Raw genomic sequence first — 16,471 nt, forward strand, 5'->3', positions numbered from 1 at the left:
TCCAAAAAATGCAGTTATTTTGCCCTGTTCTTCTTTACAATTAAAAAAATAAATGCATGCTAGTGTTATTTCTGTATACACATTTTATTGTTGTTCATAAATATCCTAATAATAGAGTTCTAAGCTTATAATAATTCTTTTAAAAATCAAAGCATTCATTTTTTTCTTCTTTCCTCATTCTTTCTTCTTAAGATTTGGGAATTAACAATATTTTTCTGTAAATTGCAAATACTTTAAAAGCCATTTTGAAGGAATTTAAAGAAGTACATTTTAAAGCCCCAGATTAAAATTTTTTGAGTCCTAGCCTTGATTGTTCTTATGGCTAAGATAGAAAAACATGATTTAAAAGTCGAAATCTTATTTATTCCCCAAATAACTTAAAAGTTCTTACTGACTCAAAACACATTAAAATGAAATACCCTATCTGACTATAGTAAAATTCATTGTGCTTATGAACAAATCCAAACTTAGGCCAGTGAACAATTACATTATCTTTTTTACTTATTATGGCCACATCAACTTAGTGTAAAAAAATTGCCAGAAACTCCTAGAAATGATTAGCTATTCATTTAGAAATTTGTGAAACTTTTCTTCACTGAAAAGAGAAATAACTATGAAAATAGAATCCCAATTTTTAAAAATGTCTTCCTGATGCGTATTACGGGTGTATTTGCCTTAAGGAGAAGAGATAGTTCTTCAAAAGTAAAAGGAAAGAAGAAGAAAAGAAAAGGAGAGAGAAAGACATTTGGCTTTTGTGTATGTGATATTGATATTTTGGGAGACAGACTTTGTGAAATGGTTCCTTGAAAAACCCTTAAAATTGTATGTTTTCAAGATTTTTTTAAAAATTAAGATAGAGGTTTTTTTCTGTAGAATTAGTTTGGGAATTTAAATAGTTTGGGAAGTTAAACAACATTCATAAAATGTTCCAATTTTTATGTGTACAGTGACAGAAGAGACCATGGTGTCATTTACTTGTAAACAATATTTATATACACACATACATATATATGTGAATATATATATATATATATATATATATATATGTAAAAGAAGCACAGCAAGATGTGAATTATACATAGATCCTTAAGTTGAAGGCCAGGATTTAGACACAAATTTGAATGCTGTAGAAATCAAAACAACACTGGAGCTAGAGCTCAGTTGCTTTGTTCAAAGGATGAGATAATTTACAAGGTATTAGAGTAATTGTTTAACCTATCTCTAATAAATGGAGCTTTTTTTCATCAGTTTTCCAAAGCTGTCTCCTATCGCTCTGGAAGAAATATGGATAAAGTGTATGATTGCGTAGTTTTTAAATGTCAAATGTTTTAAGGGAGATGTGTTAGAATCATGCATGTGGTTTGCATTAATAAAGTATACGTGAAGCCTGAAAAATATGACTATTGGTATTGTTTGATTGTTTAATAAGTTAACTGAGGTTTAAATGGAGGGCCTTTTAAATCAAGCACCGGAGCATTTCAATTCCGCTTGCAGGCAGGAGACTTTCTCCGCATGTGTACTTTATTACTGTGTCAGCCTGACCAGTGGTCCAGGCTGCCGCGGGGTCAGTGGTCACAGTTGTCCCGAGTTACCGGTTCTTTCTTCCTGGGAACCCTCTGCAGGGCTGCATGCTGTAATCTTCTTAATGGCTCCATTCCAATATTCACACATAATACTTTAGATTTATTGACTGTTAGAAATACTACCATGCCAGTAGCAGTTCCGCTACTCTTAAGGTATTTAAAATTGGAAAAATAAATCAGGACAAAGCTTTCAGAAAATCCTTTGTTTTCCTTAAGGGAGGGGCAAAAACTCTCTTCCTGTCTTCTGACAAGAACACTTGTGTTTCCATTCCATCATTTCACTCAAGACTTGTGTCATTAAAATAAGTCTCAAGCTTTTCTACTGAGAATGTTTATATGATGACCAAGAATAACTTTGGAAGGCAGTAGATGCATTTGAATACATATTTGTAAATTTTGTCTGTAACTACATTGTATTGTATTTTTAGTGACAATGCCACGCAAAGATCTTAAGACATGATGCAGTTTGAGTGTTTTAAATAAAAAAAATAAATTTCAGGGCTCAATAACTATCAATCAAAGTTAGTGGTATTGTAGTGTGTTTATGAGGGTGGGGTAGGCGAACTGGTTGAACCAAATATAGCATTTGAAATCTCAAATGAGTTCATTGTAATGCACTATTGAAACTTTCCATCCCAAGTATATACACACATTTAGTTTGAATTATATAATAAATTGCAATACCATTTTCCTAAGCTCATTTTAAGTCTTAACTGCTCCTTTCAGTTTTTATCATTAACATTTTTTTAAGAAGTCCTTTGGGAATTGTTAATATTTCAAAAATAAATAAGATGAGACTGACTTACTGGAAAATTAAGCTATTAATAATTAAAAGTCGAATAAGATTTAGGAAGGGCATTCTCCTAAGAATATCAAGGTAAATAGTGATAAACTAACTCCTATATTCAGAAGCAGGATACAAATGACACCTGAAAGGTGAATTTGACCCACATTGCTTAATGGACTTTAAGCAATTCTAATTCAGTAGTGTTTAACAAGTAACACAGTCTAAAGTAGACAAAATGGGTTCTCCCTGTATGAGGTGTGGATGTGTAAGGGTTGAATGTTGACTGTTCATGATGTATTTAAAGCTTTAGTGTGTCAGAATGATCTTCCCATCTCCGCCCCAGATACTAGACAATGTAACGAGTTAACTTCTTTAAAATTTAATACAGAATCTTATTCAGCATTCTGGTCTTGTGAAACGATCTGTTTGATGTAAATTAAGATTTTCAGCACCGTTTTTAAATTTTTATTTTTATCTTACATATAATGCATTTTATTATGTATAAGTAAATAATTTCTGTTTCTTAATGTGAGTGTGTATATTCAGAAGGTGTTACAAATTCACCATCCATGACAGGATGGTGGTATTTGGTGTAAAGAATTTTTAATCATTAAACATTAGAAAGATGCTATTATCAAGTGGTCATATCTAATACATCTTACATATTATAGTGTAGTTTTGAAATACTAAATAGAAGAAGTGTAGACTGTTTTAGTGTGAGGAGAAAAAAAGAGCTACACGTTATTCTGAATCACTTGAAGTGATTAAGAAAACACTCCTAAAATTTTGACTTTCGATAAGATTTTTTGCTATCTAAGTTTAAGCAAGTTTATTGACTTGGAAATAAACTTGAAAAAGAATGGGTCATTTCACTACGTTTAAAGGCCAACTTTCAAAACAATATTAGAGTATATAAACCCTTATGACCATGCCAATTGTCAATAAGTACATTTCATTCATTGACTATTTCCTCTAATTTAACACGAAGGTTTAACATGTTAAATGTCATAATAAATGTTATAAAGGAAGGAAAAGCTCCCAAGAGTATTTTTTTATTAGTTCCAGATTGGACACAGCTCGAGCTCAATCCTTATCATATTTAATAGTAAGTGAAGTCCTTAACAGATTTCGGGGCGGGGGGTGTCATGTTGGGAAGAGAATACAGTTTTACCTAGCGTGGGGCATAGTTTGGAGATTGTGTTATTATTTAGCTCACAGAGTTGACTGGAGGAGATGCCAGTCGCTTTCACTTGGCCCCTGTTGAGATGCAGTTATGGACCCGGCCCCCAGGAGTCAGGACTGGGGTCTGGCTGCGCAGGCCCGCCCTAGTGCAGTGCTGTGTAAACAGTAGGCGCCCAGTAAATGACAAAGTCCCCTTTTGTAGTAACCTTTTAGAATATTCTGTAAGCATATTTTCATAATAATGCAAGGAAAAGCACTGGAAGCACATTTAAAGTAAACTTCTTTTTTTTTTAAACTATAAATACGATGTCTCTTTCCTGCTTGTGTCTGGAGAAGCAGTCTGGTGTTGAGAAGCTGTCTTCTGCACACTGATAAGAGTTTGTGTGACCTCGCCAGTCTTTGACGGGGTTATTTGCAAAGGTGCGTTTTGAGTTCTAGGTAAAATATAGATGTGATTATTTCCCTGCTGTTTTCTTGGTACTTCAAATAAAGAATTTAAACCAAAACTCAAACCAAACAAAACCCAAACCATTTAGTGTGCTTCCACACATTTCAGCAATCTGCTATTATTTTCTCAACAGAATCAGAGAAACCCCCACAATGCCGACCAGGCTTGAGTGAGTAGCTCCGTCCCTTTATGCTCGACATTTCTAAAGTTGATTTACTATTTGCTACTTTTAGTGATTATTAAGTGCTCACAAAGTCCTTGGCTGCTCATGGCTTTTTATTTCACACAAATTACCAACCCTTCTTCTTCCCATTCCTATGTTATCTAAATAGCATGCTTCTCTCTTACTGCTCAACTTTTTTTAAAAAGGCAAGTCTTGATTTTTGGCTTATAAAATTATTTCCAACTTATTCTAGTCCTTTAAATTCTTGACTTCTTCATGTTCAAGGATTAATGTGTGTGTGTGTGTGTGTGTGTGTGTGTGTGTGTGTGTGTGTGTGTGTGTGTGTGTAACACACATGGATCCTGATGAACTTTGAGATGAATTCTGTTCCCTGTGTCCATCACAGACACTCTACTTAAACTAGAGGAGTAGATATAAAACTGTCTCTGGGACAGAGGATTAACTTTGTCATTAGTTCACTCATTCAGTCATTCATTTATTCAAGTATTTGCCCAGCACCTCGGTGTGCCCATCCTGAGCTAAGAGCTGGGAGTATCCGTGAGGGACGAGGTGCTCTCCATGGCACCTTGGTTAACAAACGCTGGCCAGAATCACCAGTGTGGCAGGTGTTTCCAGGAGAGGAGCGAGGCACGGAGGGTGTGGTGAGGAGGGAGCCGTGGTTTGGATGTGGGGGGGGAGGGAAGCAGGCTGGTGTAGGGTGGGGGCGATGCCCCGGGGCCCGGGCACAGCCTTGTCTAGCAGAAGGCCGAGCAGCCCTGAGTGTGGGCAGGTTTCGCTCACGGCCTGGCACGAGCCTGATGCCGAGAGCCGCACCGGAGGCGGACTGCAGGGGCACCGCAGGGGCACGGGGCCAGTGCCCCCGCCAGCAGCGGGTCTGTATGAGTGCTCCCAAATCACTCGCGCTTCCTTGGCTTCCTCAAACAAACAGGGTACGGGCTTAGCTGCTGTAACAGGTGGACCTAAACTCCATGCTCAGACACTCGTTTCCTTCCGTATTAGACAGTAATTAAGAGGAGAGTTGTTCAGGTAGCGACGGCCACCCTCACATATGCATCCCCTCCCGCTTCCCGGTGGCCGTCCTTGTCCGGGTCACCCTGCAGAGCCAGGGAGTTGCGGGGTGGGGTGGAAGGCTGCGGGGCGGGGGTCACACGCAGACTGCCCGTCCTGGTCATCTCTGCTCCCCGGAAGCCAGGGTGAGTATCTCTGAGCAGCGCTGAGATTGCGTTCTCACCAGTGCACGCGCTCAGGTCGGCTTTGTCTGGCCCCATCTAAGCTCAGGGCGTCAGGAAGTCTTGCAGCAAAGGTGATCTTAGCGAGGAGATGGGAAAAAACCAGAATGTAAGGGATTCTGTTATGGGAATGAGGGTGGCTAATTCAGGACTGAAGAGACGGCCCTTAGCTTTGGTAAAGAACTAGCCTTATTCACACCCAAGGGCAGAGATAGGCCACTGTGATCACGTGAGACCTGTAGCTGAGGTAAGAGCCATTTTGATATTTTACTGGAAATTCAGTGACGGCATCTTCAGCACAGCAATAATGCAACCACTGCGAGTTAAAAAAACATATCCTGGGTCCTGAAGCTGAGTAGGTTTATGCAGGGAAGCAGGCTGGGCTCTGGTAGCTCTGTAATTGTGGCTCCTCAGGAAGCTGAAATCTGGAGGATCACGTTTCAGGTCTACCTGGGCAGAAAAGCCTGAGAGACTCCACCTCCAAAATAACTAGCAAAAACTTGGACTGGAGGTAGGACTCAAGTGGTAGAGCACCAGCTGAGCAAGTACGAGGCCCTGAGTTCAAACAGACAAAAAACAGAAGCAGTGGTCAAGCTGAGAGCAATCATTACTCTACCCTGGTAAGGTTAAAAGTTCAGAGAAAAGCAGAGAGATTTGAAGTGTGTAAGAGAGAGAGAGAGAGAGCTGGCAGCCCCGGGGGGGGGGGGTGGAAGCGGGTGAAAAGCACCCGCATGTCCCTCTGAGAACAGCTGGACAGGCCCAGCCCTGACCTTGTGCTGGAGTGGCATGTTTCTTGTTACTGTGACAAAACGCTGGAGGCACACAGCTGGCGAGGAAGAAAGGTTTACCTTTGCCTGCACTTCCCAAGTTTCCAGCCCAAGTTGGATGACGCCCTTGCTCGGGCCTGCGGCAGGTGTGGACGGGTGGTGGAGGCGTGGGAGCTGGTGAGAGGAGAGCAAAGGGGAAGCGCCAGCTTCCCACAGCCCCTGCAAGCCCGCGGGCCAGGCTGCTCGGGGAGGCCCCCCTCAGACACCCGCTCCCAGACCGCGGGGGACACCGCCAACCGGAACGGCCTTGGACGTGGCCACCTCCGGGGACCCCACGTTACAGCAGGTGGAGATGAGAACGCTGTTGGACTTCTTCATATTAGAAACTCCCCCTGAAGGGGAAATGGTAGTAGATGGTGCCATCCTGGGTAGGGTTTGATAGATAATTTAGGCAGTATGTTAGGCCTCAAATAGAGTCTTGTGAGAAAATACGTTGTAGTAGTAGATAAGTGTTCATTTTGTTTCTTTAAAAAAGTTGACTATGAGAAAGAAAGGATAAATTCCCACGGCAGACGATGCGGCGTCTCCAGATGAGCCTCGCGAAGTGACGTGCTTTTCCCTTAGTGAGCGTGGCCCGGGCTGCCTCAGTGTTACTTGTGAACACTGGGTTTCTCTTGCAGCATAATGTTTCTGTTTGTGGTCCTGAAAAATAATTTGAATGTCAAGGCATAGCCGTTGTTTGTTTTCAGCATAAAGATGCTTCTAGAAGTCGAGAAAGAGAATGTGTTGCCCCTCTGATAAACAACCCACCTCTGAGTCTTCCCGTTGGCATAATTACCTCATTACTCAGACTGCATGCACGTGGCTTGCACTCTTTAATTTATCCCTGTTTTCTCTGTTTACTTTTGTAATGCCCCATTTTTATTCATCGGAGCTTCAGTGTAAAGAGGGTAAAAGTGGAGGATTAGTGGTAATATTATTCAGGCTGCAGTAAACTCCCTGTGTGTTAAAATCCGGCTTCTAATTCCTTGGATCAGGGCTGCAGAGGCCCCGTTCTCATTGCAGGAAAGGAATTTAAACATTTGATAGGAGCGAGGATGAAATGTTTTTTCTGCACTTTCTTTTCACCGTTTTAACATTTTTGGCACCATATGTACCCAATTAGACAAAAACTTATTCACAGACAAAAGCCTCTAAAAAACAATAAAGCAGACCAGTTCTGAGGTAATATTTAGACATTAGAGGTGTAGCTGGTTTACTTTTCTTACAAATAAAAAGAGAAAATGATGGCACTGTTTCAGTACAGTAGGATGCGTCGTAATAACTGTAGGACTAAGGAACTAAACGCTCATATGAATTCAGAGTTGTGTGTGGTTGAGATCCTTTAGAATTTCGTGGGAGGATGCACATTTTTTCCCTAACACAATGTAGTTTTGAATGAAAGCAGGAAATGCTGTTTCTCAGACCAGGTCCTGAGAAAAAAAGTGCAGAAGAGACACCGTGATTTTATAGATAAAAACTGCTAAAAGCTAATTAACACTGGAAAGGGCCCTGGAACCGGTGAGAATTTACTCCAGGAACACAGCATGGGCTGACACCAGCATCTCCTGTCAGATTAATATCCTTAGGTCGAAAGCAGACTTACAGAAGCAATTTCATTCACACAGACTATTTGTGAGCCTTCATTTTCACATGTAGAGACAGTTACTTCTGTCCTTCTGTCTCTGGGAAACAGGGGTGACCTCAGACCTACTGACAGCTGGAACCTTCTAGACTAGACCAAGGAAAACCTCTTTTTGATGTAGTTTGTAAAAGCTGGAATCATGTAGAAAAGAGTCCAAACAAAAACAAAACCAAAAGACCAAACTGAAACCCTATTTCCTACTGGGCGATTTCTAGTCTCAGGTATTCGTATGAAAATGAGAGAATATGTTTGTGAAAAACAGTATGCAGTAGAAAAGCAGCGGGCCGTGTGTTTTTAACATCAAGTTCCCTGGTAGTCTCATCCGAAAAGTTAAAAGAAACAGTTAAGATCATTTTTAACAATATATTTCACTTAATCCTATGCTCAGTAGTATTTCAAGATGTATTAAGTATGAAAATTATTCACCAATACTTCTATGCTGTGTCTTCTAAATACAACGTTGCTCACGTGGAGCAAATCTGAGTTGGAAGGTGTCACCTTGCACTTGCTCTGTGCCCTGGCCGGCCTGTGGATGGCTAACAGGCAGTTCCCATGGCCTTCCCTTTGCCTTCTGCGCATGCGGGTGGAGGGGAGACAGTGTCCCAGGGACTGGCTTGGGGATGGGAAGGCCAGGCTCTGGCCTACTTGCCCTTTGGTTGGGAAGGGCGGTGCAGTGTGGTGCCCGGTCCTGGGCAGGTCAAGCAGCTCCTGTGCAGTTGGGGGTTTGGTGGGGTGAAGGCTGAGGAGCGGCCTGGCTGCCTTGGTCCCTGAGTGGCACTGCCATGGCGAGCTCTGAACACATAGCGAGTGCTTGACGGATGGAGGGAGGGCGAGTCACCAGGGCCACGCAGGCAGTGAAATCTGAGCCGTCCCTTTGCAAAAATTTTAAAATGTGCCTTTAAAATTATTCGTGCATTTTATAAAGCGAAAGGTAAAGCCCTCAATGATTTGCTTTTACAAAATTTAAAATACTGGGAACATATTTCTTCTATCATAATCCTTTGGAATGGATCAATAATGAAGGGTAAGTTACCTAGCTATGTATGTATAAATGTGTGTATTATATATATATATGTGTATGTATATGTATACACATGTATGTCTCTCTTGGTCTTTTCTTTAAAGGCATTTGAAACTTTAGGAAAAAAGTTATTATTTTAAGCCAAAATAAAGGACATCGAGTCGGAAGGTTTATTTTTTGCATCCTTCAACTGCATTGTTTGAAATAGGTGGATTTCCTAAAAGCCTGCATTTATGGAGGCTAGATTTTTAATAACAAAAGCTCCTCGTAAGTGAATTCTTTATGCACTTTGTGGGCTAAATGAGTTAGACTCAACTTTTATCCGAACCTATGGAGCACGGATCTAAATTGCTAACTTCACAGCAATGGGAGGAGACCTATACTGGAAAGCCTTTCTGCATAGATTATGAATATGATAACTCAATAATTTTTTTCAAAACTCTACTTATAATTGGACCCAATGGGGGTCTTTCTCTTTGATCAGATCACAGTGGTTGTGACTTTACGCTGGGAAATGTCACCACTGTGAAGGTTTATCACCTGTAGAGCTGGCCCTTCCTCTGATGCTGTGTTCATTTCTCATTAGCATTATTCAAAGTTTAGTTGTTAATTAGGTTGACACTTCAATTACAATAATCATCTACAAGAGCAGTCAGGACCGCTTGCAGGAAGAAGTGAAAATATTCCCTTTTGCAATATTTGTGGAAAGGACAAATGGCATTATTTTATTATCTGGTAGTTTCGTACGGATAAGAGTACGCTCCATGAAAGGAGCCATGCAATTAGAATTTGTCTCATCAGTGTTTACGTTTTTCTTCCTTAAGGGAACAGAGTGATTACTCAGCCTCTTGTCTTTTTGAAGTTTTGATAAGAAACATTTTGATAGGAGAATGTCAGTGTCTGTATAGACTCGAGTTTTCTGTCTTGTGAGATGGGGCTTGTTGGAATAGATTGGATGCATGGGTCTGTATACTGTCTGCTCTTCTTTAAAAAAAAAAAAAGCTGTGCTTATACCACAAGTCTGGGCTCATTTAAAAATTAAATCTAAGCAAAGGTTGTTTGTAAAGAACAGTATCAGTGGCTGGTGCCTGTAATCAAAGCTATTGAGGAGGCTCGGTTCTGAGGATCATGATTTAAAGCCAGCCTGAGGAGCAAAGTCTATGAGACTCTTACTGTCAATGAACAGCCAAAACCAGAAGTGGAGTTGTGGCTCCAGTGGTCTACCAGTGGTCACCAGCTGTGAGTGACAGAGCTAAGGAGCAGCTCTGAGTTCAAGACCTGGTACTGGAGAAGAAGAAGATTAAGATTAAAGGCTGTGGGGGGGGGGCAATGGCTTACACCTGTAATCCTAGCTACTCAGGAGGCTGAGATCTGAGGATCTCCATCCAAAGCCAGCCCGTGTAGGAAAGTCCGTCAGACTCCTATCTCCAATAAACCACCAGAAAACCGGAAGTGGTGCTGTAGCTCAAGTGGTGGAGCACTCACCTTGAGCTGAAGAGCTGAGGGACGGCGCCCAGGCCCAGAGTTCAAGTCCCACTACTGACAAAACAAAACAAAAAAGATTAAAGGCTGTGTGTAGAAAGTATAATTCTCCAAAAGACATAGCATTTAAAATTAAAAGGTGGACTAGACACCACTGGCTCACAGCTATAATCTTAGCTACTCAGGAGGCTGAGATCTGAGCATTGTGGTTCAAAGCCTGCCCTCGCAGGAAAGGTCATGAGACTCTTATTTCCAATTAACTACCAGAAAGAGCGAGAAGTGAAGCTGTGGCTCAAGTGGTAGAGCACTAACCTTGAGCCAAAAAGTTCAGGGACAGCACCCAGGCTCTGTGTTAAGCTACTGAACTACCCCTCTCCCTCCACAACGAAACAAGTAAAGGATGGACTAGTCATGATACATGATTACAGCTGAAACTGTCTCATGATTATGTAAATGCATAGGTAAATTATTGTTTCTATTTAAAAGCTTATTATTCTGATTATGGGTTTACAAGGCGACAGCATTGAACACAAATCTGGCAGATTCATATCACAGCTTTGCCTCTTAGTAGCTACACCGTCCAAGCAGATTAATTCATAGGTTATGCTCCTAGTTTTTCATTCAAAAATGAGAACACGGGGGAGGCTGGGAAGGGATGTGAAGGGTAAACCAAAGGAGGAGGCTGCAATGCTTGGTAAGAAATGTACACATTATCCTGCCCATGTAATTGTAACCCCTCTGTACAGTATATTCACAAATAAAATAAAATAAAATAAAATAAAATGAGAACACAGGTGTTTTTCTTAAGATACCTTTGTGAAGATTATATGAGACCGTGTATAACATTTGCATAATGTAAGTTCTTCACTCATGGAACGGTCTCAATAACTTTATCACCTCTCTGCTCTTTCTAATGACAAACACTATTTAGTAAATACCTGGAAAATCATATATGCAAATGAGGCCTCCCACAGAACAATGCAATTGTGAGCAAACCGGGAAGACGCGTAACAAATGACCTCACCTCGCAGAAAGGAGCCATATCCAACCAGGTTTATCTCCAAACAAGCAGACACACATGTAATCCTAAAAATGTGTGGAAAAGTGGCTTGTAAGCAGTTTACTGTAAAGTAATTAAAGCTTATTTATGTCAAGAGGCCTTGGGAAAGAAAAAAAAAGAGCATAAACCAATTTGCATCAGCCCATTGCTATCCATCCTGCCTTCCTTTCAATTAACAGAGCAGCAGGTGCCTGCACAGTTGCACAGATAAGCTATTGGGCGGGAGGAGACATTTTTTTGGCTGACCTGCAGGCTCTCTGGTTTGCCTGCTGATTGGGTTCGTACCTCGCTGTACCAATTTCTGAGGTGTTAATTTAACCGTTCCTCTCTGACACGCAGGTCTCGGCCTTGAAAAATAAACTGAAGAAGCAGTCCACAGCTACGGGGGACGGTGTGGCCAGGGCCTTCCTCAGGGCTCAGGCGGCTTTGTTTGGATCCTACAGAGATGCGCTGAGATACAAACCCGTAAGCATTTTCTTTATCATCATTTTAGTAGGTTTTTCAAATGCCTGCTTGGAACAGGGCAGAATGAGGACATCTCATTGTAACAACACACCTTAAAAAAGTATCAGGACTGTCTTAAAATCCAGTATAATATGCTGTAAAACATTTGCCTACCTCTCCCATGTCTGTCTGTCAGTCTTTTCTTTTTTTGATTGTTTTTTAGTTTTTTGGTGTGCTGGTACTTGGGCCTGAACTCAAGACTCAAGGCCTGGGCGCTGTCCTTAGCTCTTGCATGCATGTTTAAAGCCTTTTACCATATTTGAGGCACAGCTCATCTTCTGACTTTTTGCTAGTTAGTTGGAGATATAAGTATCTCACGGACTTTCCTGCCAGGGCTGGCTTTGAACGGCGATCCTCAGACCTCAGACTTCTGAATAGATAGGATTACAGGCATGAGCCACTGGTGCCTGATAGCTTCTATTTCCTGACTTTTTGTTGCTAGTCGTTTTGGTAAGCTTTAGTTAATGTTTCTCACATTCTTTTGCACATCATCCTATTGCAATTCTAAAAATGGAACATTTGCTTCCTAATTAATGAATTGTGTTCAAGCATCTTAAAGCATTTACCTGATTCTGTTAAGATCATTAAGCAATCCAGCAGACCTGTGTATAATTTAATTAATGAGATTAGATATGACAGGTACCAAGTGAAAGTTAAAAAAAAAGTTAGAACTTAATTTTGTGATGTTTGGAAATACATTGTCTGCCTAATTCATAAGACTTTTCCAAAATGGGCTTATCTATTTAGTATGCCTTAGCTCATTTTGCCATTTAATACTCTGAAATTGATTGTTGTATAAAATGATAGCCAAGTTTTAAGGTGGTCCAAGAAAGCATCAGACAAATCTGTTTGTTTCTCTCTGTATTACTGATTAAAGTCTGACAGGCTGGTTTTATAAAAGAAAAAAACATTATGACCAGATGACTAAGTTTCAAAGGATAAAAACAGTGAATCAGTAATAAGAGAAATGATAACATTGCTACTTAATCATTGATGAGCTACTTGTAACCCCTAAGTCTAAATTTTTTTTAATCTTATTTTAAAACAAGAGTCAATGTGTAAATCTTATTGTAAACCATGAAGCATGAAGCAAACATGAATCTGTTAGGCTTTCTAAATGGCCTTTTGAATTAGTGGTGCCCACTTAGTGGTTCTCATGGTTTCGAAGGGTAATGGAGATAGTAGAAAGGGTGCTTAAATGCACGGTTGTGTCTGTGGCTGTTTAGAGATAAATATGTGTGTTCAGTTAACAGATTGTGTTAATCAGCTTTCTGTTAGTGTGGCACAATGCCCGAGGACGTCAATTTACAATGAAGAAAGGTTTATGTTGGCTCCCACTTTGGGAGGTTTCAGTCCGTGGGCGGCCGGCCGGGTTGTTTTTGGGGTTGTGTTGTGGCAGCACTTCCTGAGGGACTGTGAACAAGAGGGAAGTCCCTCCCCTCGTGGCCAGGACATAACAAATGAGAGGAAGAGGGGAGTAGGGTCCCTGGACCCATACAGTAGCCATACAGTAATAGGAAGACCACGCACTATTTCCTAAACTACCACGACTTGAGGGCTTGTCCACACCACCGCACAGCTCATCTGTTTGACATGTGTGTGCGTGTTTAAAGCCTTTTAGAATTCACAGCTCTGAGTAAGTTCTGTAGCACATATCTACATAGGACAGAAATTCTTCTTAATCTCAAGGTCCAGTCCTTCTGAAGATTAGAAATGAACTATCCATACAGTATATATTCCTGCTCAAATTATTTAACAGCACCTAAAACAGAAAATTAAAAAGCCAGGTGCTGTGGTTGACACTTATAATCTTAGCTATTCAGGAGGCTGGGATCTGGAGAATCAGAGTTCAAGGCCATTCTGGAGAGACTCTACTCAATCTTCAAAATAACTAGTAAAAAAAAAAAAAAGCACACTCGGGGGCATGATTGAAGTCCTAGAGCACCATTATCTGAGTTGCAGCTTGAGCCAGTGTGAGGCCTGAGCTCAATCTATATCTCTATGTATGTATGTGTATATATATTCATATGTATGCATATATATACATATACAACATGCAATGCATGAAATTGTATAATCAGCTTAAACATTGGGGTCTCTGCATATATATATGTATATACATATATGTATACATATATCATAAATGTTTTATGTTAGTGTGTTCATCTGCCTTTCATTACTATAACAACATAATTAACTTAGGAAGCAGTATGTGAAAGTATTTAGAAAGTCAAGTTAGTTGAGTTATTAAAAGGTCCAGGTTTATTTGGGCTCACAGTTTTGGGGTCCCAGGCCATTGCTATTTGGCCCCATTTCTTTGGGCCTGTGGCAAGAAATTGGTTGGAGAAGTATCTGGTAGAGCAACCAGCTTGCAAAATGAGCCAGAAAAAGTGAGGACCTGGTGCTTCAGTCCCCTTGCCGGACATGCCGCCTGGGACTGGAGGACCTCGCTTGGGCCCCCCCCAAGGCTCAGCCACCTACCAGTAGCTCCCCCCTCCCAGTAGCTCCCCCTGGCTCCTAACCCAGGGGCCCTTGTGAGAAGGTCAGGTTCCAAGCTATAGCCATCAGCTCTGCTTTGAGAGTTAGCCGAGTGCTGGTAGCTTACATCTGTAATCATCACTTCTCAGGAGGCTGAGATCTGAGGATCATGGTTCAAAGCCAGCACAAAGATTTCCAAGACTCATATCTCCAATTAACCAGAAAAGAGGCAGAAGTGGAGGTGTGGCTGAAGTGGTTGAGTGAAGAATGCCGGGAGGGCTTGAGGCCTTGACTTCAGGCCCCCGAACTGGCGCACACCGAACAAAACGAATCTAAATAAAATTTGCAAGCAGTAAACATGATAGGAACCATCCCCTTAGTATATTCACATAATAATACATATTTCATCTCCAAAAAGAAAATCATCGTTACAAATAGGATCCTTTTAAATGATTACATTCAATATTAGTAAGGGACCTTTAGTTAGACATTTGTATGTTATTTGGGTCTCCAGTGATTAAAGGTAAAAGCTAAACTTCTGACTGTCCGGCTTCTTAAGGGATGGGGAGGGAAAAGCTTTACTGAGTGCTCTAAATATGTGTGTCCCCGATAGTCCTGTGAGGGGCCCGGGGGTAACTCGCCTTTCCTCCTGAAGTGCTAGCCTGCCCTGCCCTCTTCTCAACCTTCCCGAGGCTGCCTTGAGCTTGGCTAATTAAAAATAAATGACTTAGAGAATGATGATTGGTATGTAATAGGGGCTTTGGTTTGACAAATTGATGAAAGGGTTGTCTTTTGAACTCTTTTGGGGCTCTATTCTTCTGTAAACCTCGATCAGTAAGGAAAGTTGTACTTGGCAACGAAGCTCAGGCTCCAGTGGCTCCATTTGATGCATCTGTAACGGTGTGAGTGTTCAACATCGGAGTGGAGCCGTCTCCTCCTCTCCTCCCGCTCAGCTCTATCCCTGCCTGCTCCAGCCTTGTGGGCTCCCTTCATTACCATCCAGGCTTCTGCGTGGAGGGGGGGCCTGTGCTGCGGAACATCTTGTGTGATTCTGGAGTCGCTTTCTGTTCTTTTAATTAACAGGGATAAAATTTCACCTAATTGCTGCAGCTAGAATGTGGACGCTGTCCACGCAGCGGGGCCTGTGACCTGAGCCTCCTGGGCAGGGAAGTGTCGGTTGTTCGATGACTGGCGATGGTTGTCACTAGGAATTATTTTTCTTATTTCCTTGGGTTATAGGAAAGGAAGTGAATTTTTTAAATAATATGTACACAAGTAATTTATCATCTAGTCATATGTTCTGAGTGTTCGAATTTAACCAAAATGCTAGAAGGTTCTATGTCTGATTTAGAAAAGCCATTTCTGTTAAACCGTCTCAGGTTACTGGCTCAAAGGAAAATGGGGAATGAGGAAGTAGCTGTATATATTTTTTTCAAGATCTATTAACTTTGGAATAAATGAGTATAATGTGTACAAAGGGAGTATTTGCTGTTAATAATTCTAGTTTATAATTTGCATAGAAGGGTTTTTTTTTTCCTGTGCTGAAGTGTCTGCAGGAGAAGAAAGTTTTTTTTTTTCATAGTTAATAAACTGAGCATAAACTTGCTATACCTTCCATAAAAATAGCATTCTTGAAAGAACCATGCTGTGTATCCTGAAAATCACTTATGTTATTTCCTGCGAGAGCCTGCACCAATTTGAATATTCCCAAGAGAAACCTGACAGCCTTTCAGAGACTTTAACTTTGAAAGCTCTCAGTATGCAGACATTTTTGCTTCATTTGTTTATATTCCTTATATATTGGTGACAGTAGTGCATTATGGAACTGTTTGAGTGTACACTGAGTAGATAATGATTTGGGATTATATTTCACATTTTTGTCAAGTATCACTTTTTTGGTACCTTACTTTTTTTTTTTTTTCCGGTCTGAGCTCTTCCTAACTCATGCACCTCCTCCCTACAGCATAAGATCAAATCTATGTTTTAAATATTTCCTTCGAATCTGTGTTTTAAATATTTCCTTATTGTGAAGTTTCTGACTTCAGACTAGATAACAGGTGTG

At 40.9% G+C, this 16,471-nt stretch overlaps 1 protein-coding gene across 3 annotated transcripts in view; it reads left to right on the top strand.

The window, feature by feature from the left end:
* Dennd1b (DENN domain containing 1B) overlaps positions 1-16,471 on the top strand; it is a 171,563-nt gene that overhangs the window by 104,914 nt on the left and 50,178 nt on the right. For all 3 annotated transcript variants that reach the window (XM_070041888.1, XM_070041889.1, XM_070041890.1), the window contains one exon: positions 11,767-11,892. In XM_070041888.1, coding sequence (XP_069897989.1) covers positions 11,767-11,892 — 126 coding nt within the window. The remainder of the gene's footprint in view (positions 1-11,766; positions 11,893-16,471) is intronic.

Source organism: Dipodomys merriami, unplaced genomic scaffold, assembly GCF_024711535.1.
Source record: "Dipodomys merriami isolate MVZ:Mamm:240054 unplaced genomic scaffold, mDipMer1.0.p SCAF_31, whole genome shotgun sequence".
NCBI classification, from domain to species: Eukaryota; Metazoa; Chordata; class Mammalia; order Rodentia; family Heteromyidae; genus Dipodomys; species Dipodomys merriami.